At 44.1% G+C, this 23,713-nt stretch overlaps 1 protein-coding gene across 1 annotated transcript in view; it reads left to right on the top strand.

The window, feature by feature from the left end:
- The window catches only part of LOC147731073 (uncharacterized), a 77,976-nt gene that overhangs the window by 37,244 nt on the left and 17,019 nt on the right, over positions 1 to 23,713 (top strand). Inside the window, exon 3 of the mRNA XM_086954141.1 lies at positions 7,561 to 7,694. Coding sequence (XP_086810267.1) covers positions 7,561 to 7,694 — 134 coding nt within the window. The remainder of the gene's footprint in view (positions 1 to 7,560; positions 7,695 to 23,713) is intronic.

Consider the following 23,713-nt stretch of genomic DNA (forward strand, 5'->3'; position numbering starts at 1 on the left):
CATCCTCAAAACCAGAGTGCAAATGTCTTGTTTAGGCTCCCTTCATTTTGTAGTATACTATATAATACTAGGTGCAATTTTCTGGGCAATATGTGGCTAATTGCGCATTTTAAATCTCAATGAGCCACTAATATTGTTGCAAGCTTAAAATCCTTCAGGATGATAGGACTTCTAATTCTTGAGTTTTAGCAGAATGGATGGTAAATGCTGCATTTTGTAACACTTGAGCTCTAACCAGTTCTTCGGTGGTGCGATCTGGTAGGAGAGAGATGCAGTCAAAGAAGTATTTCCTAATGCCAGGCAAACTCTGCCAAGGCTTATATACTGTCTATGATCCAGGTTTAGTTAGTGCTCAAGGGGTAGTGGAAGTGGATTGAGAAAAGAAATAACGTCCTCTGTTCAGCCTGGTCTCTCTCAGTGTAGTTACTCCTTAGACCATCTTTGTAGTGACTCCCCCTCTTGGTGCTAGCAAGAGAAGGTACACTTGCATCTACCAACACATAGGAAAGTGTGTAAACGTCAACAAAATCTGATGCAAGTGTATGCTATACTAAACTCGCCAAGGACAGTGAGGAGCTTACCTCACCACCGCCAGCAGCCACACCAGACACCGCGCCAGCTCCTGGGTGGGGGACGCTGCAGTCTCGCCGCCTCAGCGCCATCACGCGGCTGGAGACTACAGCTCCCAGCGAGCTTAGCGCCAACTTCCGGTCACACGGAGCAAGCGCGCCTGGTGGCGCTACAAACAGCAGACGCTCCCTCGGTGGAGCGGGGGGCAAAGGACAGTGAGGAGCTTACCTCACCACCGCCAGCAGCCACACCAGACACCGCGCCAGCTCCTGGGTGGGGGACGCTGCAGTCTCGCCGCCTCAGCGCCATCACGCGGCTGGAGACTACAGCTCCCAGCGAGCTTAGCGCCAACTTCCGGTCACACGGAGCAAGCGCGCCTGGTGGCGCTACAAACAGCAGACGCTCCCTCGGTGGAGCGGGGGGCCAAGGACAGTGAGGAGCTTACCTCACCACCGCCAGCAGCCACACCAGACACCGCGCCAGCTCCTGGGTGGGGGACGCTGCAGTCTCGCCGCCTCAGCGCCATCACGCGGCTGGAGACTACAGCTCCCAGCGAGCTTAGCGCCAACTTCCGGTCACACGGAGCAAGCGCGCCTGGTGGCGCTACAAACAGCAGACGCTCCCTTGGTGGAGCGGGGGGCCAAGGACAGTGAGGAGCTTACCTCACCACAGCCAGCAGCCACACCAGACACCGCGCCAGCTCCTGGGTGGGGGACGCTGCAGTCTCGCCGCCTCAGCGCCATCACGCGGCTGGAGACTACAGCTCCCAGCGAGCTTAGCGCCAACTTCCGGTCACACGGAGCAAGCGCGCCTGGTGGCGCTACAAACAGCAGACGCTCCCTCGGTGGAGCGGGGGGCCAAGGACAGTGAGGAGCTTACCTCACCACCGCCAGCAGCCACACCAGACACCGCACCAGCTCCTGGGTGGGGGACGCTGCAGTCTCGCCGCCTCAGCGCCATCACGCGGCTGGAGACTACAGCTCCCAGCGAGCTTAGCGCCAACTTCCGGTCACACGGAGCAAGCGCGCCTGGTGGCGCTACAAACAGCAGACGCTCCCTCGGTGGAGCGGGGGGCCAAGGACAGTGAGGAGCTTACCTCACCACCGCCAGCAGCCACACCAGACACCGCGCCAGCTCCTGGGTGGGGGACGCTGCAGTCTCGCCGCCTCAGCGCCATCACGCGGCTGGAGACTACAGCTCCCAGCGAGCTTAGCGCCAACTTCCGGTCACACGGAGCAAGCGCGCCTGGTGGCGCTACAAACAGCAGACGCTCCCTCGGTGGAGCGGGGGGCCAAGGACAGTGAGGAGCTTACCTCACCACCGCCAGCAGCCACACAAGACACCGCGCCAGCTCCTGGGTGGGGGACGCTGCAGTCTCGCCGCCTCAGCGCCATCACGCGGCTGGAGACTACAGCTCCCAGCGAGCTTAGCACCAACTTCCGGTCACACGGAGCAAGCGCGCCTGGTGGCGCTACAAACAGCAGACGCTCCCTCGGTGGAGTGGGGGGCCAAGGACAGTGAGGAGCTTACCTCACCACCGCCAGCAGCCACACCAGACACCGCGCCAGCTCCTGGGTGGGGGACGCTGCAGTCTCGCCGCCTCAGCGCCATCACGCGGCTGGAGACTACAGCTCCCAGCGAGCTTAGCGCCAACTTCCGGTCACACGGAGCAAGCGCGCCTGGTGGCGCTACAAACAGCAGACCCTCCCTCGGTGGAGCGGGGGGCCTAGGACAGTGAGGAGCTTACCTCACCACAGCCAGCAGCCACACCAGACACCACGCCAGCTCCTGGGTGGGGGACGCTGCAGTCTCGCCGCCTCAGTGCCATCACGCGGCTGGAGACTACAGCTCCCAGCGAGCTTAGCGCCAACTTCCGGTCACAAGGAGCAAGCGCGCCTGGTGGCGCTACAAACAGCAGACGCTCCCTCGGTGGAGCGGGGGGCCAAGGACAGTGAGGAGCTTACCTCACCACCGCCAGCAGCCACACCAGACACCGCGCCAGCTCCTGGGTGGGGTATGCTGCAGTCTCGCCGCCTCAGCGCCATCACGCGGCTGGAGACTACAGCTCCCAGCGAGCTTAGCGCCAACTTCCGGTCACACGGAGCAAGCGTGCCTGGTGGCGCTACAAACAGCAGACGCTCCCTCGGTGGAGCGGGGGGCCAAGGACAGTGAGGAGCTTACCTCACCACCGCCAGCAGCCACACCAGACACCGCGCCAGCTCCTGGGTGGGGGACGCTGCAGTCTCGCCGCCTCAGCGCCATCACGCGGCTGGAGACTACAGCTCCCAGCGAGCTTAGCGCCAACTTCCGGTCACACGGAGCAAGCGCGCCTGGTGGCGCTACAAACAGCAGACGCTCCCTCGGTGGAGCGGGGGGCCAAGGACAGTGAGGAGCTTACCTCACCACCGCCAGCAGCCACACCAGACACCGCGCCAGCTCCTGGGTGGGGGACGCTGCAGTTTTGCCGCCTCAGCGCCATCACGCGGCTGGAGACTACAGCTCCCAGCGAGCTTAGCGCCAACTTCCGGTCACACGGAGCGAGCGCGCCTGGTGGCGCTACTAACAGCAGACACTCCCTCCGCGTCGCGGGACGCGCGCGGGTGATGCCGGGCGGAGCTCGGGCAGAGGGCGGGCCGTCTGTGGCCGTCCGCGGCCGTCCGCGGCCGAAGGAGGCCGGGCAGGGCCACATCGCTAACATCCACCCTCCGAGATGGGTAAGAGAAAGAAACACACGAATGCGGAGGAGGGGGGTAAAAATGCTAAAATTCCTAAGCACTCTAACACCATTATGTCATACCTCTCCTCGGCTGTGGGGGCCTTAACAAAGGAGATAGCGAACGTTGAGCAAGAGTTGGCCACCGCATTGATTGCCCCGAACACTTCATCTACCTCGCATACAGAGGACGTCACATCCCACCCTCCCGGCACCCCAGCCAGCGTACCACTAGAACCGCATGTGGTTATAGCCAGCTGCCCCCCCAGAGTACAACCATCTTTGGATTCTCAACCGGCCCCATCTGTTCCATCTCTCAGTGCTTTAAACCAGATAGCCATTAGACCTAGCTCACGTAAAAGAGGGAAAAAAGTAAATAGTTTGCCCCCCACTGAAGACAGATCAGCTATTCTGGAGGATAAACTAGAAGAAATATTTGTTGCAAGGATTGAACCCTTGCTGGTGGGGATCGCAAAGGACATTGTTGAAACTCTAAACACCTGTCTGGAAGGTCTCCTGAAGAAATGCTCACTCCTTGACAGAATTATTCAAGCGCTTCCCACTAACCACATTCCAATGAACGAGGGCAGTCCTGAACAGATGAGCGCTAACAGGATTACTGAGGGGCCAATAGCGCTGACCAATCAAGTAGGTGGAAACCTAACCAACGATAACAGGACTTGTGAACATAACAGACCCCTCCAGCCAGCATTGATGAGCAACCCTGGTGTGGCCTCAGTCCCACTAGCCCCATCTGATAACAGTCAACCAAGCAGAAAAAAGGCCTTGCCAAGTACATATAAACTCCACCTCCCACCAGAAGCATCACCTTTGGTTGCAGTGTTTATTGGAGTAGACCCACTTGGAGAAGGGGATAGGGAATCCACGGAGGATCTGATCACTAAAGTTAAGAACTGGAGTGGAAACACATGTAGCGGTGAGAATATAGCGGAGTTGATCATGCACGCAAGAAGGGTGGGATGGATTGGTAAACAACCCAAATCAACGTATGGTGACTGTGTGGTCGTTAACTTCTGCAGGGCGGATGTGGCTGATAGACTCTTTTGGGACGGCTCAAAAATCTCATCTAGGGATCGTCTAAGACCGGTCCCTTTGGGTTTCTTCTACCAACCTCCGTCTCTACGCAAACTCAATATCAATTACCAGGCCAGATGGCAGGGTAACAGGCTAGCAATGGCCCGCATAAATTCACACGTCCCTACCACAAGCCATCCAGCATCGCCCTTTCCCAATCCTCCCACCGTGTCTCAACAGGCCACCCAGGCAGTATCTCTGGTCGAGGGGTCAAGCGTAAACTTAACAAACCAGTTCTCTCCCCTGTCGGGCCTGGATGATATGGACTGACTAACATCAGTTGAAGCTATCACATCTAGTGAGGTCGCAAGGGCCTCCATGGCAGCCCCGAAGGAAGAAAAAGGTTGTAAAATTATCAGCTGGAACATTGCCGGAATCAGCACAAAAATGAGCGACAACGAATGGGTCGCCTTTGTCTCAGAACACGACGTCATCGCTTTGCAAGAAACATGGGACTTGTCATCAAGTCTGTGGTTGGACGGTTTTGTAGGCTTTTCAGTCGCGGCTTGTCCCAGCACTGCAGGGAGAGCGAGGGGAGGTCTCTTGACCCTTTTTTCCCTTGACCTCACTGGACCGCTAAAACAAATTGATTATGACTCCCCAAATTGTCTAATTGTAGAAAGGCAAATCTGTTCATCAAAAAGTATTTTGTTTATTAATTTCTACAACTCTGTCAACAAGGAATTTGGGGGCAATAACATCACTCAACTGGACGCATTCCTAAACGTTTTCACCCAAAATACCCCTACCAGTTATGAATTGGTGTTAATGGGAGATTTTAACATTCACCCCTGTAACTTTGGTTGCCCCAGCCTGGGAGTTGTGGAGTCTTGGGAACAGGAGGGCCCACACTTCGAACACACCAGGCTTGGAGAGGAATTGGAGGACTTCCTGGCCAACTTTAACCTCCTTGAATTTACAGCAGGAGAGGGGGCACTTAGAGCACCGACGTTCAAGGGCTCTCCCATGGGATCTGTTATTGACTATATTTTCGTGACCTCTGCCATTCTTGATTGTATCATTTCTTATCGCACTGTGTTTTCCCCTTTTAGCGACCATAATCCTGTCCTTCTGTCCATCCGCTGGGGGGCGCTTTGGGACCCATGCCAGGGCAGCTCAAACAGGGATTTACCCTCCGCCCAACAGATCAAGGCAGGCGTCTGAAGTGGGGGAATGTGGTGGCAGACGATTTTTACTGCAACATCGGCCAAGAGATTGAAGAGCAGATTAAGATCTGCCAAGATCCGACCTTGCCAGGCAATGACACCATGGCCGCATTTCAATCAATATGCCACATAGTGGCTGAGAACCTTACGGCACCATCTTTTAATGAACTAGGACGCCCAGATTTATTCACCTCTCCCTCGTGTATCACAAAGCAGGATGTGAGTTTCATAAAAAAACAGTTTATGTCTAGGGCATACATGTTGCGAGAAGAAGTTGAATTATCAAAACCATCTGTCCGAATGCATTACTTGTCACTCCAGTCACTTGCAATTGAGCCTTATTTATGTTTTGTCACAAATCCCTTTCACAGATTTTTGTTAACAAGATTCAGATTTAACATTATTCATTTTTATTTGGGCAATTTTAATACCTGGACGAAACCTGAGTTAGCACCCCCTTGCACCTGTGACAATTTTTCTGTTCAAGACAGTTTACATTTTGTTATGTTTTGTGATTTCTTCTCCGCCCAAAGAAAAAAATACCTGCTACCAGTCCTAAGAGAAGCGGGCTTCTCCCAGGTGAGACCAGCCATGCTATATTTACAATCATTGGGCAACATCTGTATTACTTTTGCCATGGCCAATTTCCTTGTGGCAGCAACCAGAGCCAGAAGGAGCATAAATTTGGAAAACTGATGTACATAACGTGTTTTTTAAATATTTTAATGCATCAATTTTGCCAAATTAACTTGTTTACACATGAAATTGTTTAATTCTTTTTTAATTGTAAATAATACTGTTTTTATGTACTTTGTATGATTTTATCAAATCGAATAAAGTTAATTTGACTGACTGACTATACTAAACTCTCCCTTATTCTCATTGCTAACTTAAAGCTTCTCCCCTTCCCACCTTGGGTTCATATCACAGGGAGGGCGGTTGGAAGGCTAAAATTGGCCTTTAAACCATTCTTAGAAAAGACAATACATTGGCTAAAATCAAATATGTCCTTGTAAGGGACCCCTTGATTACCTGCTATCTCTCCCAAGAAAGTTGTACTTGACAACCACCTTTGGAAACTATTTTGACATTCCTAGAATGTTTCCTGACCTTACCTTAGTTAGACACTTAATTGTAGTCCATGTTAGAGGAAAATCAAACAAAAGCCTTTTTTGTCCAAGTAGGAAATTAACAGGCAGATGCATAAAAGAAAATACCGGGAGCAAACGGGCAGATTCTCAGAATCTGCCCGTTTGCTCCCGGTATTTTTGCATTTGGGATGCATCATCCCAAATGAAGAAATCGCAATTTAAGGAATCTCTAAATAGAGATTCCTTAAATTGCTCTTGCATTTAAGGAATCCCAAAATGAGATTCCTTAAATGCAATGCATGAAACCCCAAAAAATTGCGATTTCGCTAATAGGGGGGGGCAAATTACCATGAAGTTGAACTTCGTGGTAATTTGCTAAAACTTTGAAAAATGCACTTTTGTGCATTTTTCAAAGTTACATGTTGCGCACCCTGGCACCCTTGAAATAGCGGAACATTAGCGATTCGGTAATAGCTAATCACTAATAAGGAATGGCTTTCCCATTCATTCCTATTGGCCTTTAGGCCCATAGGAATGAATGGGGAAGCCATTCCTTATTAGCGATTAGCTATTACCGAATCGCTAATAAGGAATCTTAAGGAATCGCTAATAACATGCATCCCGTTTTGAGAGTCTTTAATAGCGATTCCTTAAAATTCGCTATTAAGGACTCGCAAAACATTACTTTGATGCATCTGCCAGTAAGTTAATACTTTTATGAGTATAATGTGCGCTTCTCCCCATTCAACTATATACTGTTTTTATGTTTCAGGAACTTCAAAGAACACAGATACTGATGCTTACAGTCAGAGTATCCAGTATGATAAGATAATTACAAATCCACACAACAAAAATAATGCACACCTAACCACCTTTGTATTGCAGTCATCTGTAGTAAGGGCTCTCTTAATTCTTTTCTTTGCAGATTCCCTTAGAGCACTCTTTATTGAATGCAAGAGATGGACAACATTCAAAGAAGAACAGGTCGCAGGCACCAACCTCCAGGAAGAAGCTAAGAAAGAAGCAAAGAAAAATGCTGGCCGGAGGAACCAACTTCAGGTAAGCCAAGAACTATACAATATTTTTTTGATAATAGTTTTGCCAGACAACTTTTGTAATCTGCCAGGCCCTAGAACATGGCATCGTTCGTGTGCGGGCTTCCAGGTGCAGAGTCCCAACAGACTAGACTGCATCCTGTGTGCCGGTACCACCCAAGTCATGCCTGCCTTTGCAACTAGCTTCACAAGCCGAGGCATCCGTGACCCATTTCTTTTTACTCAAACTCTGTTTTTTTAGAATTTTTTATGTTACAGAACATTCGCATTGTAGAGGACAAATGCACCAATTAGCATACACATAACATTTACAGATTTTTCTTCTCCAATAAATATATTAACACTGTCACAGACAAGAGGGTAGGGAAGGCAATAACATCCCAGGAGAGGGGTATGGTGCCTTGCTCCTGTGCCGTTGTATGCCTAATCGGAATGCGCATCAATAGAAGTAATGGTGAGCGTGAGGGGGGGACATAGAGGGTTGAGGGGTCTCCAACCGAGTCTTCTTGGTAATGGGAATGTGATAGGCAGTGGGTGGGCTCTGAATGAATTCTGTGAACTTCTCGTTACAGGCCCTCAGTGGGGGCGAGGGGGGCGCCCCTCCCTACTCCGGCGAGTCACATATGTGAAGGACAGGAAGCCTGGTGGGTTGGAGGCAGAAGAATTCTAGGCTGTTCATGCATTCAGTGAGAGGCGTCCATAGGCACAGGACCTTTTTTTCTTTAAAAGACAATTTATGTGTCATTTGTTCCATTGCAATGGTGTGCCAAAGCTGCGTAAACACAGATGCTGCGGGAGGAGTGGAGGACAGTGACACATTTTAATACACACTGTATTGTTACACCAGATAGGATTTCAAATATCGTGTTCTTGTTTCAAGGACAATTAGTGGTATATTGTGCAGTTAGAAACACACTTTTGGCGGTTGCATTAGTCTCAACCCTTCTCACCTCCTTTCTAGCAGATAGGGAGCAGACTATTTACTGGGATCATTTACAATCTGAGACTTTCCACCTCCCGTGTGGGGTGCCACAGGGATCGACCTTATCACTGACTCTATTCAACATATATGTATGTCATCCCGCTGGCCAGTATTGTCAGAGATTTTGGCTTTACTTTGGTCGTATATGCTGATGACTCTCAGCTCATTGTATCAATATCTAAACAGCCTGAGGCGACTGCCTTCAGCTTCCATATCTGTTTGTCGTCTGAAACCATGCGCTGGATGAGCCAAAATGTCTTAAAAATAATCACTGAGAAAACGGAGGTAATGGAGTTTGGCAGGGGCCCTACCCTATGGAATTGGTTGTGGTGGCCCTCTGAGGCGGGTGAATGTCCATGTCCGACCCTAAAGGCTTGGAATTTAGGAATGGTGTTTGATAACCAACTGAAATTTGCGGGCCAGATACATCACCTAACCTCCTCATGCTTTTTCTTATTCAAGACCCTGCGTAAGATTTTCCTTTATTCCCCAGGAACTTAGAAAAACTGTGCTGGTAGCTCTAGTTTTTTCCAAACTAGGGGGCATATTATCAAGGGGGTTTATCTCCGCTTTTTTGGCTTTAAAAACCAAGAAAGCGGAGATAAAATTATCTCCCTATTACCAAGCTGTCGCTAACACCAGTTAGTGACAGCTAAAGGGAGATAGCGACCATCTTGGGCCCCGCTTTGCATGTCAGTGATATTTATCACTAATGACATGCAAAGTGGGCGTGCCAAGATGTTAGAGACTGGAAACAGTCCCTAACATCGCTATCTCCTATTACCAACTTTTGGAGATATTCGCGCTAAGCGCGAATATCTCCAAAAGCTAACACCTGCCCTGAGCAGTTCTTAGCCATGTTATCCAATGGGAGGTGGATAACATGGCTAAGAGCATTTGCTCGATAATGCATGAATATCGCTGACTTTTCAGCGATATTCACGCATCGCGGCCGTTTTTTATCGCATTTGCGATAAACCTTGCTAATAGCAAGGTTTATCTGCGATAAAAATCGCCGATGTGCAGCGATAATTTTTGTCTCTAAACAAGTTAGAGACAAAAATTATCGCTAGTTGTTGGTAATATGCCCCTAGATTACTGTTATGCACTCTTTTTGAGAATTAATAAGGCTCAACTGACTAAACTGCAGTCATTACAAAATGCAGCGTCTCGACTGCTTTTAATTTGCCCAAAGCTCATCTCACATCTGCCGGTGTAAGAGCATTGCATTGGCTTCCCGTTCAGCAGCAAGATGAATTTAAAGCCCTCTGTTTGACCCATAAGGTACTCTACCGAGGTGGAGCTGGGGACATACAAAAATTGTTTGCCTGGTATGCCCCCCAGAGAAATCTAAGATCCACCAATGCAGGTCTGGTACAGATTTCAAAAATCCGTAGAGCGCGATGGGGAGGTAGGGGTCTATCTCACCGTGCAGCCTCCTTGTGGAACAAAATGCCCATCGCAATGAGGTTGCAGCCAAACAGACAGTTTTTTTGGAAATTACTCAAAACTTGGCTGTTCCCTCAGTAATTAAGTAACACTACTAATAGAGCAGCCTCTTTTTTACTCTCCTCAGTGCCAAGACGCCAAGGCAATCGAGCTCTTTATAAACCTATTTTATTATTATTAGGAATTTGAAAAAACAGTTAAAAAAAGATATTTGGGCATCCTCCCCCAGAGGCAGCTTTAGAAGAAATGTTAGGCAAATGGTGTACACTGTTGTTTAGTTGTGGTTTTGTTCATACTGCAATTCTCAGCATACAGTGCCCTTAAATTGTTTGCAGGACATGATAGTACTATAGGAGACAACTGCTATGAGCAGAGAATAGGAGCCTCTGAATGTGTATGGGTGGATCAAGGCATGATGGGATTGGTCTTCAAATGATTTGTGATATCACTTTAGCGCCCATTGGCATCTTTGTGAATTACAACCAATACCCAAACATGCACCACACCCATGAATACTGGCAGCACTTAACAGAAGAATATTAAATAGCATTAGCCTTCCTGAAAATATTAGGCAACTGTGCATTGAGATTTATTTGGTGCAAGGTAAGCCTGTTTGACGAACAATGACCTTGAAATAAGGCTTCCTGGGCGAATGCTAAGTAGTAGCATAACAGAGAATTCCCTGAAAAAATTGAAAAATTATTAAACTGGATTCTAACAGGTGCAATTTGGCTAACTCAGAAATACTATAAAAAAAAGTAGTTGGATAAACACGTAGTGTGAGAAAATAGAGGTGCCAACATTCTAGTGTATAATATGTTACAGCAGGCAGAAAACTGGATTTGATAGACAGGCCCAAACATCTTCGATTTTAGAGGAAGAGCACAAAGTAATAACTGCAAGACAGCAAACACCTGCACACACACAGTAGAGTGCATTTCAAATGCGGGTCCTTCGTCAAATCTACTCCTCTCCCTCTCATCCTTTGAAACAACTGTTAAAGAAACAGCATATCTATCCCTGATGGCTTCTGTCCTCTTGGAAGTCCTGCTCTCCCTCCCCATCTCCCTGTGTGGGGGGGGGGGGGGGGGGGAGAGGGCTGCTGCTAGATGTTACTGTTATGGATGGTTCAGGAGAGGTCTGACTTTAGTCACTTTGCAGCAGCTGAACAGTTTCTTGCCAACATGTCACTTTCTCTGACACATCTCATTACCTTTCAAATAGTATGCTAGAATTTCTACTCTGTCAGCCATCAATTCTTCTATCACCCTCAGCCATAGCAACGATAAAGCGCTCTTGCCCTTCTCTGTATGAAACTAATGATTTGGAAAGAACCTTCTGAATGAAGGCTCTTTCCTCACCCCCATCCCCTGCCTTGTGTCCTTCCTTCTTTTCTTCTTGTCCCACTTTTCCTATCCCCTACTCCTGAGGAACTTTGAGGCAGCCTTATGGAGGTTTATATAAATAAAGGAATTAAGTAACCAATATAACACTTTATGACAGCCAGAACAAACAACTAAAGTCCCTTTGCACTTAAATTCTAATTTAATATTTTCTTTACTTTGAAGCACTACTGGTCTTTACTGAATGGGGTTCACCTTCTTGGCCTCACAATATCTCTCGTCATCTCTCTTTCAATCTCTGGGTCTCTCTTTCTGGTCTTCTTTCAGTCTCTTCTCTCTCTCTCTCTATCTCTGATGTTCTGTATTTCTACGCAAATTTCACCTGCCCCATGTTGACCATGGGTTTTCCTCTGTTCTTATTCTCTGTTTTCTTTCCTTTACCCCTTGTCTGGGTATATCGCTTTTTGTTTTACTTTCTTATCTTTTCCCTGTTTCTCTACCACTTACAAGGTCAGCACCTTCACAGCCTCTTCAACGCGCATCATGCCCTCAACAGGTGCAGTTCCTATGAAGGTGCTGTAGAGCAACTGCTAAGAAACACAAAAATCTTACAACCCAGACAGCTGATTTTACAAATTATGGTAAAGAGTACGGCATGGACTGTCGAAAACAATACAACCACATCCAGAAGTTAAAGCAAGCAGGGACACCTTAACAGATTAAGAAGTGAATAAATAGGATATTATGGCACTATAGCTAAAAGTAAAGAGTTTTTTATCACCTCCATAATATACTTTCAGAACTGGATTCGAAGTCCATATTTCACATTCATTATTTCATTCTATTATTTATTTATTTTCCCTACTTTGGAAAAATTACATTTTCCCACCTCAATTATATAGTTGAATCAATGTAAAGTATAGAAATTAGCACAAAATAGTACAATATATAGCAGTATCATGTGGTATTCCTTTCAAATATAATAGCATGTAAAAAAATAAATGAATAGAGTGAACAGGTTGAGTCAAACTTGTTTCATTTATTACAGTACCTCCAACCCCCACATCTGGGCCTCCTCAAGTTTAGCATTATTGCTCCTTTTCATTAATGTTTTTATTAGACACTTAGCAGACCGTACCTGATATTAAGTGCTGCATTTACATTCTTATGTTGGTAACGAGCAACTTATCTTCGGGTCAAAGGCCTATGGATAAATTTAAAATAGTCACATCAAGTGTATGCAAGATTGCTGGCTAGCTAGGAAATATTGAACTGAAATTGAACATCAACAAAACAGAGGTTATTCTTTTGAGTCCTAAATATATATTTACCTCTGCCCCACAACCAGATATTTCATTTAGAGTTCCCACCATATTTGAGGACAGTTAAAAAAAACTTTGTTTAGAACTTGGATTTGAGTCTGATCCTTCTATCAACTGAACAAAGTACTTCAATTACTATCTGAAAACATGCTTGAGGTGGACTTTGGGGCCATAATAGAGACTATGGTTGATGGTGGAAGCATTGTTTATGTTTGTCTCCCCAAGTTTCTAATACAAGGAGTACAACCATTCAAAATTCTGCCTTTCGGCTCATATTCGGCCCAAAAACGGTTGATCACATTTTAGATCTCATCAAATCATTGACGGCACTAGATTCCTATTGATATCAGAGTAAGCCTTAACATTCTTATGCTAGTATTCAAATGCTTATACTGTTTAGGGGTTGCATACCTTGCCAATATTATTAGCTGGTACAGCCTTGTTTGAACATTATGGCCCTTTTCTGCTTCTTCTTGCTGTTTACAAAATATAAATATAAATGAGGGAGATTTTTTAGTGTCTGCCTCTAGATTGTAGAATTAGGAGAGATTGTTGATTAAGGGAGATTGGAATGTGTTTTGATGATTGATTGGAAAATATTGAACAAAAATTATGTTTGAACAAAGTACAGTGAACCTCGCAATTACAATTGCACCAAAGAATGAATATTTATACTAGTAAATGTACTTTCACAGAAGGAAACGCAGACCTGTGCATAAGTCATACGATATTGCATTTAAGGAAGGCAACAAAGCCTGTATTAAGTGAATGGCTCACAAAAAAAGACATTTTTTTTCGGAAAAAAACAATAATTCATGTACATTCACATGCACTATAATAGACAAACATACAAAGGATGAATATTCAAACAGGGCAACAATATACTGTGCGCCATGCTACATAATTCTACTTAGTCATTGTCGTTCACACAAATAAATCTTTTTATAGAAGTTAAGGGCATAAAAGGTACAAACAGCAACACATTTGTATTGCAAATATATTGAAAAACATATTTTAAAATGGTTTTTAATAAAAACACATTACACTGGTACACAAAACCATTATCTAATTATGACTGACCTCCAGCACACCACAACACACTGCATGCCTATGTATTATTCACGGAGAGCTAAGAAGTTTCTGTAGTGTTTTAATAAAAGCTTCTTAGCTAATGCTTTTTGATTCTTCTGAGACCTTTTTCAGGTATTATATTCTATACCCATTGAACTTAAATTTTCATTGAAACATTTTTTTTATGTAGTAATTTAGGGCTAGATGTACTATTTAAAAAAACTGATCGTAATTTGTGACCAGTAATGCATCCATTACTTGCAGCTAATATTCATTATATTTAGTCCGTAGTCCTCATCACAGTCATTTCCTTACAATGTGATCCCACCTCATCCAATGTATCAAAACCAGGAAGTAAGGGTGGACTTGACATAATCTGACCCCTTAGGTGTGGTATTAAGTATGGCCAAGCCCACCTCTCTTCTTGAACTACAAAGCCTTCTGATACCAGTAGCTCAAATAAGGGAGGGAGGGCTGTAATAACTGTGATGAGGGCTATAGACTAAGGATAATGAAGATTACTGGTAAGTAACCAGAACATTATGCCTACGTTCTAACATCTGAGTCCGAGTAATTTACTTATGAGGAATACCAAAGCTCACCTGGACAAAGAATAACTCAAATTAGCATTAATCCCATAAACTCAAATTTTAATAGTGAAAATCACGAGTCTAACTCCAATAATACAGGTTTCAAAACCTTTTGAACAAAATTGTTTACTCCCAATACCATTCCCTGAATCTTGTTATGTGTCAGGAAGGTGTGAGGAGTTGTCCAGGTTTTTGCTTGACTCATTTCTGAGAAAGAAATACTTTTGAAGTCAGCCCAAGAGGCATCTACATCTCTTGTGAACCTGTCCTTGTAATTTATTGGCAGAGAAGCATTGTAAGACTTATAAGCAAATCAAATAGCTGCTCTAATCCTCCTATTTATAGTTATGCTAGAAGGGTTACAACCCTGGTTGACCCTTCCACAGATAACACAAAGCGTATCTAGGCCATCTCAGGCATAGACGAATCGTTGACTCTTATTTGCTGATGGAGATCTGCCTATGTTATTGACATGGTGTTTGAAGGATTCCTCCTTCTTGTCTCTTCATGGGTAGATTATATTGATGCTGTGAAGGTTGTCTAAAAGACTTATTCAATTTAGCACAATGACTGAAGATTGAGATTGCCTAGATGAAGAAGAGTGTTTTTCTCTATGACGATGCGGTAAGGCTACTCATCCAATTCAGGACTAAACAGTTTAACACCCTCAAACGACATTCTGAGGACCACATTCTTCTGTGCATAATCAGGGTTCCAGTCTGTTAGAAAACCATTTCTATTTGCAGCAGTTGTTGCACCTTCTGATAAAGCTGCTGCTTTCACAACATTGTATGAAATGTTGTATAAAACATGCTTTTCTAGACGCTCAATAAGAGAAGAACATTCTTCCCTCTCTTGAACAGCTTTAAAAAATTGGTAGAAACCATAAACCGTTGATTGTCTTATATACGCTTTATAAATTCCAGCATGCATCACTAAATTGGCCCCTGCATAAGCTTTCTTCAGTGCTTAATCTGTAGGGTCTTTGATTATATTCTCCTCTGCCATTGATGCATGACCCCCTAGACTGGAAAGGAATGAATCAACTGATACAGATTCAGGAAATGTCTTGATAACATCCTCCAATGGACAAAGGTTCGACATGAAGCGAGGCATTATGATTCTGCCTGGATCTTTTCATTACCTCATCCAAGACAGGTTGATGAATTGGGAAGACTGGAGAATGAGATATTATGAACTGCTGTAGAAAAGGTTCTATTAATTTGAAGGCATGTGGCACTGTTGAAATCCCATATTTGATTTTATTTTGGAGTGGACTTCAGGTAAAATCTCCTTATCACTTTATTTGACTTTTTAAATGTGACATCTGGGATACTTCCTCCTCCTCATCATCAACAATTATGAAAGAGGAAAAGAGGAAATAGCCTTATGTCATTTATCTGATTTCGTTGGGCCTTCATGTATATCCACTTAAGAATCAAGAAGAATTTTTGTGGCTTTCGACTCAAAAGAAAGATCCTCAGTGTCAAACAATCTCCTGGATCGTTTTCTGAGTATAAATCGCAAATCTTCATAGGAGGAATCTAGATGTCTGGATTTCTTGAGGTGTTTCTTATGATGCCAGACCACATTTGTGGTAAATCCAGAAATAAAAATGCCAAATACTAATAATAACAAAGAAACTACCGCAAGAGTTTAAAAGACCTCTTACCTTTATCGAGCACCTTTTCATATACTCTGAGAGGGCGCAGAAATGAATTGGAAGTTGTGGCATGGGCACTAATTGCTCCCTGTTTTGGGCAAGCCCCGCTCTGTGACACTGATCCTCCGCAAGCATGTATATTGCATGTTCATGTTAGAAATTGAATATCCGTATAAAGACAGTACTGATTGCGCTGCCACCTACGGTGACCCATACAGTACCTGGCATGAGGTAGGAAGATTTTTTTCAAAATGTTAGACGTGCCCCATCAATTCCCAACTCACCCAGAAGTCACAGACACAAACTGCAACCAGTAGGACTGCCACATACCGGCAGGCCTGTCCTGGCAAAGCTCAGAAAGGCAAGATCTGATCTGTCACCTATGCCTAGCAGAGATCCTTCTCCTAGCACCCTAGTTTCAGTCATATGTCAGGAAAAAATCAGGAAGAGGGGTGGGCTTGGCCATAACGGGAAACATCCATTACAATATAGTCATTACAATGCACTACCTTTACAATGCGACTGTTACAATGCAACATCCTTTACAAAGCAGCCATTAAAATGTATGTCGCTGCAACGCATGCCATTACAGCGCATTATAAGGTGAGTAATGGGAATTTTTTAAAAGTTTTATGGTGGGTATGGGTTCTGGGGTACATGGGAATAGTAATTTTTACCCCTACACTATCCAACACTTACACTACTGTTGCACACACTGGAGTCGGAATAGTATTTTTTACCCCTACACTATCCAACACTTACCCTACCGTTGCATTCACAGGAGTGGGAATTTTTACCCCTACACGATCCAACACTTTACTGTTGCCCTAAAAGTATTATGTGTTGTAATGGTATGCGTTGTAATAGTATGTGTTGTAATGGAATGGGTTGTAAATGTTGTTTCTAAAAATGCCTTGTGATGGCATACGTTGTAATGGATGTTGAGATGTGAAAACCGTGTTGTAAAAACATGCGTTCTAAATGTTTGCGTTTTAACATGTCCTATTCGGCCATAACCTTTTCCATCCTTAATGGGTGGGAATATGTTATGTCGACTCCTAATTCCTGGTGTTGGTCCTATGGATGAGGTCGGATCAACTCAAAGGTAGATGACTGGGACGAGAATGTTAGGAGGTGGAGATAAACAGTTTTACAAATTGATCTATGTTATAATAGATCCACTCATAAAATTCTGATTCAGAGTGGTTCGTAAGTTGACCTACCTCATGAATATTAATGAGAGACTTTTCAAATTGCAACTCGCTTCAATTAGAGGCCATCACAAGGATGGAGGCCTGCTAGGCTATGCAGACCACCATATCTGTGATCGCATTTCAATAAGGTAAGCTTTTGTTGAAACCCATTTTCCTTAAAGGAAACAGTGCTGTATTTACACACAAATGTTACTTTCTCTTTTAAATTTGTTTTAATTAAAGTATTGCCTAGGTTGTCACTGGATACTTACAGAAATTTGGTAAGTTCGTCATAGCCACGGTGGTCTTAGGAAATGGTCAGCTTTCATAAATTTAAACAGCCTCTTATAAATGCCTTTAAGAAATATATACGGACGTATCCGTTGTTGTCTGACGGCTGGAAGAACAAGAGTCGGAAACATCCCTTTTATCAGACCTTGGAGAGGGGAGGGCTACTGCATTATCATATATTAATGAAGAAGAGTGCTTATTGAAGGGTGTCTGTTTTTAATCTCTGCCACTGTGTTCTTAGCCATAATTTGTATTGCGATGTATGGTTATGTGGCAAGGCACGTGAGTTTGTTGTTGTCGCTCAAACTTGCTGTCACTTTAAAAATTAAAAGCCGAAAGACAATCTGGAGAAATTAGTGGAACATGCGTTGTCTTTGGTGTGTGTATTTTATATGTGTATAAGTTTGTGTTTAGCATTGCTGCTTGGGTCAGGTGAGCGTGATCTTTGAGAGTGTAATATCTTCTTTTTTGTAAATTCTATACATTTTAAAGGAAATTTTATTTGAAGCCCATCTTTTTAAAATGTAATGTTCGTACTACAGCAGATGCAATGAACTTAATATGTGCCCTCGAAAATATAGATATTTGCTTTCGGGTTGCTCTCTACATACTGAAATGTAGAACACTTAGGAAATCTATAATACCATAACTATTGCAATTTCTAGTTATGATTATTTCTTGATAAAGCACAAGACACTTTATTGTGGGGGGAAATGTTTACAATGTATTATAAGAATCCAAACGTTTACTCAGGCACATGTCACTTTAATGAATAATGTTCAAAGCTTTAGCTAAAGTACCTCCTAGCATTATGCACTTTATTGTAATATTTACTTAATTTGCGGCAACTAATTTGTACATGAGTGATTGAATTATTTTTAGTATTTATTAAATAATGTTGTCCTTTCGGTGTACTATATTGTGGGTTAATATATGGAATGCGCAGTTAACTTCTCCTACCACAGTAGGGTAACTAATAATTGAATTATGATGATTTTATGTAAATGTTACTGTATTTATTATTGCTTTTATGGTTGTGTCATGCAAACCGAATAAAGTTTTTCAAACTGAAACAAACTGAGTGTGTAATATCTTTTCATGCTTAGTAAGTGAAGCACTTATTTATGTTAGAGTGCTTTGAGGGTTCAGACTAGTATTACAAGGAGCTCACAGCTTCCTGCCTTCTCATTGTAATGGTGTCTTTGTCTAACTGGTGCTTATTCCTACGCACATATTGCTTCCACTAGCGTTTATTCAACCAAACCATTTGCACAATCAAAATTACATGGACTAGTACCCAAATTGACTGCAACTGATCTTGTAACAGTGTCTTAGGCTGGAGAGAGCAAGCTTAGGGCAGAAAAAAATTCCAAAGTTCAACTTTCTATTAACTTCCCAGCATTTATGTTTTACCATTAGTGCCCATAATGATTTACAGCAAGAAAGTTCAAAGTGCCTCCTTCTTTGCTCTTCAAAAGATAGAAAATAGAAGACCAAGGGGTTACTGCAAATATAAGGATGAAAAACCACGGTACACTTTATTATTCACTTGTTGTATCAAGGACTGAAGACTGTTCAGCCCCAGATGCCTCCCTTCAGCTCGAGAGTACATAGTGTTGCTAGCTAAAGAGCTGTTGCAAAGGATAAAGCGCTACGTACCTGATGTGTTGCACTTTCATATTAATGGTAAAGTTCCTTGGTAAGGTTGTGAGTTACAGCCCTGTGCACTACTTTTCACTTCGACGCTTCTTCTGAAGGTGCTACTGAGGAGTTTATGGACCCATACAGCTCTGCACAAGAAAGGTTCTGGGTGACAAAGGGACGTTTTCAAAATGCTATAGATGACAAATCTTCACTGACTATTCTGGATATGATGTAAGCATGGTACAGTTGTGAGGTTGGTAGGGTGGTTGTGAGTTGTGACACAGAGGCCAGCAGGATGGATGCAAGTTGTGTCTCAAAGGCAGGCAGGGTGGATGTGAGTTGTCTCAAAAGTTAGCAGGGTTGATGGGCATGGTTCTAAGGATGGCACCAGGGCTCTAAGAAAGTGAGTTGGCCAGATGTGTTTTCACGGTTGACAGGGTAGATGTAAGGTGGTCAGGTGCTGTTTGAAGATCAGGAGGGTGAATCTGAGGTGGCAGAATTCTTTGGAGGTCGACGTGGTGGAAGCAAGATTGCTAGTGTGGCTTGGAGGTCATGAGGAAGAAATACACATTGATAGCAGATTGTCCTTCTGTCAAGGAGTCTGTGTTTATTTCTGTGGGTCATCATGTTCTTGTCTTTGTGTAGGCACCTGTGTGTGCTTATTTGTTATATTTATGCTTGTGTGTATGTATGTTTCTGCACCCTAAGGCATATTGGGCAGTACCACTGGCATACTTAGCAGAAAATGTGGCATAATACGAGAAGCTGGCATAGTGAGCATTAAACCTGGCCTAATGAACAGCAAACCTGGTATGCTGAGCAACAAATCTGGCATAATGAGGAGCACACCTGGCATAATGATAAGCAAACCTGGCAGAATGAGCAGGAAACCTGGCATGAGAAAACCTGGCATACTGTTATGTTATGTTATTTAATACTTGTAGAGCGCGCACCTCCTCAACAGATTGTCCCGGCGCTAAGGCAGTACGTGCGGGAAGCAACTTCCACGGCCGACTCAACTGAAAGATTATTGTTGGAAAAGCCAAGTTTTAAGTTGTTTCCTAAATATCAACAAATCGGTCGTCCGTCTGAGTGTTATGGCATCCTATTCCAAATGCGGGCCACCTGCACCTGAAAGGTGCGGTCCCGTCTGCGAGAATGAGCGAATTTGGGCACAGTAATCCGATGTTGGTGTGACGATCTTAGGTTTCTACCGGGTGTATAAAAAGTTACTCTTTTCCTGATATAGTGTGCCCCTGTGCCATGTAACGCTTTAAAGGCCACTACAAGAGCCTTGAAATGGATTTTGCAGCGAATGGGTAGCCAATGTGAGTTATTCAGTTGGGAGGAAATACGAACTTTCGGACCCAACATAAGAATGGTCCTCGCTGCCACGTTTTGGATGACGTGGAGTTTATTTAGTAAATATTCCGGGAGACCCAGATATAGGACATTTACATAGTCCAGTCTCGAAGTGATGAGGGCTTGGACCACTGTCTTTCTGTGGGAGAGTGGCAGGAGGGGAAGAAATGTCTGAAGCATTTTCAAAATGACATAGCATGTACCTGTTACCGACTCAACTTGGGATTTCATGGAAAGAGAGTCATCCATCCTTACTCCTAGGTTTTTCACTACTCCTGCTGATGCCTGAGTGGGTGATATATTAGACGGCCAATATTGTTTCCATGCATCTTGGATGAAAGAGCCGAAAAGAATAACTTCAAATTTCTCCGGATTTCATTGTCGCTGGTTCAGTCTAACCCAGGCAAACACTTCCCTTAGGCATTTATTGATCTTCTCTCCATCAAGATCCTCGCCCTTTTTACAGGTGAACAACAGCTGAGTATTGTCAGCATAGGATATGATTGTTGCACCACAGGCTTCTGCCAGAAGGGCGAGGGGGGCCAAATACAAATTGAACAACAACAGGCTCAAGATAGAGCCCTGAGGTACTCCGACTTTTAAGGGGGGGAATGCAGGCCGCTAAACCTCTCGGCTTCTATACTCCAAAAAGGAGGAGTACCACTTAAACACTATGCCACCGAGGCCGCACTGCCCCAATCTATTTAGGAGTCGGCCATGGTGCACGGTGTCGAAAGCTGCAGATAAAGCCAGCAGGATCAGAGCCGCCATCCCTCCTGCGTCGAGAGCCTCTTTGACGGATTCTGAGATCTCGAGTAGGGCCGTCTCCGTGCTAAAATGAGCCCGGGAACCAGATTGGCTCGTGTGGAAGAGGTTGTTGGTTTCTACGAACTCAGTGGTCACTGCGTTCACATGTTTTTCTGTCGAATTGGCAAGGAAAGGCAGGAGGGATATGGGTCTGTAGTTAGATGTTATTGTAGGATCCACGGATGGCTTTTTTAACATTGGAAGGATTTTGGCCCTCTTCTAATTGGAGGGGACCTGGCCACTGCTCAGTGAAAGGTTCAAAACCTCATTCACCTCCGGGTTAATAATCTCAGCTACGGTAGCTAGTATTTTTGCAGGGCATGGGTCGGAGGGGGAACCAGATTTAACATTTTTCATTATCTTCAAAAATTGCTCTAAAGTCATTGATGGAAACTGGGAGAAGGCATTTTTTGTCGCAGTGTGGGTAAGGGGTACAAAGGATCTGAAAGTGATATTTGGATACCAGAGATTTTCTCATAGAAGAAAGACGCTATCTGGCTAATCCAGTTTTCCAACATGGTGCATTTCGTAACCGCTGCAATGGTGGAGTAGTACTTCACAATATTAAAAATGTCCTTGCTATTGTTCCTGGAGGCCTCGATTTTAGCTGAAACAAAAGTTTTCTTTTCCTCGATGATTCTATTGTGATAAGTTTTCAGCGCCTTTTTATATATTTCTTTACTCCCTGCGCTTAAAAATATCCTCCACGCTCTTTCCAAGCATTTTCAAGAACTCTTGCATTTTCTCAGGGCTTCATTAAACCACGGTGATGATTGTCTTGTTGGTTTACAAGGTCTTGAGATCTGAGGAGCAAGTGTCCAGATACATTGCTTTATCCAGTTCTCATGGTTGACGGCGTCATCCTCTATATTACCACTAGTGGAGAAGGGATGTGAGGTGAGCTCTGTCCTCAGGGCATCGGAGGTGATTTTATGGTAAGGTCTGGATGTAAAAAGAGGCCGCTTTTCCAGGGTGTGGCCGGATTTCATTAGTTTATGTTTCTTCAGGCCAATCAACTGAACTGAACAGAAAACCTGGCATACTGAGCAGCAGACCTGGCATACTGAGCAGCAAACTTGACATAATGAGACAACCTGGCATACGGAGCAGTAAATCTGGCATACTGAGCAGCAAATCTGGAATATTGAGCAGTAAACCTGGCATACTGAGAAGCAAACTTGGCATACTGAGCAGTACTCCTAGCTTACTGAGCAGCACCCTGATATATCAAGCATAACCTCAGATATTTTGAGCCGAAAACTATGGCATATTGAGCAGACTCCTTGGGCTAAACTGAGTAGCACCGCTGACATATTGACCAGCAATTGTAGCACACAGAGTATCTCTGTGGCATAGTAAGTAACAACCAATATCCTAACTAGCAGCACTCTGTAGCATACTGAGAAGCATGACTTGCCGTATTGAGAAGTTGCTTTTTCTTATGTAACATCATGTATGATGTTCATATTCAACAGAGAAAAGCTTTTTACTGTAGAAAAGCTAATCTTATTGGCTTTATCAATGTTTGTTAGAAACAGTGAGGCACTTGTTCCCCGCAGCAGATGGATATGTGGATAAATATATGCTTCTTGCCCCCATCTAGCGTGAGCAAGTATTCATCACTAATCTACTTTGGGTTCCGGAGTAGCGTGCTACTCACCAAAAAGTGCTTTAACACCTCATCAGGGGTAGTAAGCGCTATATAAATACAATTACAACTACAATTAGAATTCATGCAGAAAGCTTTTCTCCCAACTAGCTAAAGTGTAATTTACTTAGGATTCCATTTTATTACTATTTGCATTCTGCCGAAAGTATTCTATTAAAGTACATTTCAGTAAAAGCATTGGTCCTATTAAGGTTGGTCTGAATTAAACACTATATGGGATAGTGTTAAGGAATTTTCATTATATTAATACATTTAGCATGAAGCCACTCCATTGGATTATTTCTAAGATACTAGGCTTTTCCTGTGCTTAGTAGGTATATCCACACATGGTGACATGTCTTGCATAACATATTCATAAATTGTATTAATTTGTGTTTATTTCTTTAGGACTTGTGTCTTTAGGTACCACTTTAGAGTGATGAAGGATTTAAACCATAGAAGATAGAAAGGATGACAGAAACGTACAGACAACAATTTTATGACAAAGCAGGAGTTGTGGTGGATCCTTAGGCTGAGCAGAATAGGTGACTCTGCTCCACACAGGGTTATGTAACTACTGTTTTTCTCTTATGTGTTTCATATTGTTAGAGATGTATAGGAAGTGCATTTCAGATGGATGAGGTTTGGTAGTAAAGTT

The sequence above is a fragment of the Lissotriton vulgaris genome, chromosome 2_1 (genome assembly GCF_964263255.1).
Source record: "Lissotriton vulgaris chromosome 2_1, aLisVul1.2, whole genome shotgun sequence".
Taxonomy (NCBI): Eukaryota; Metazoa; Chordata; class Amphibia; order Caudata; family Salamandridae; genus Lissotriton; species Lissotriton vulgaris.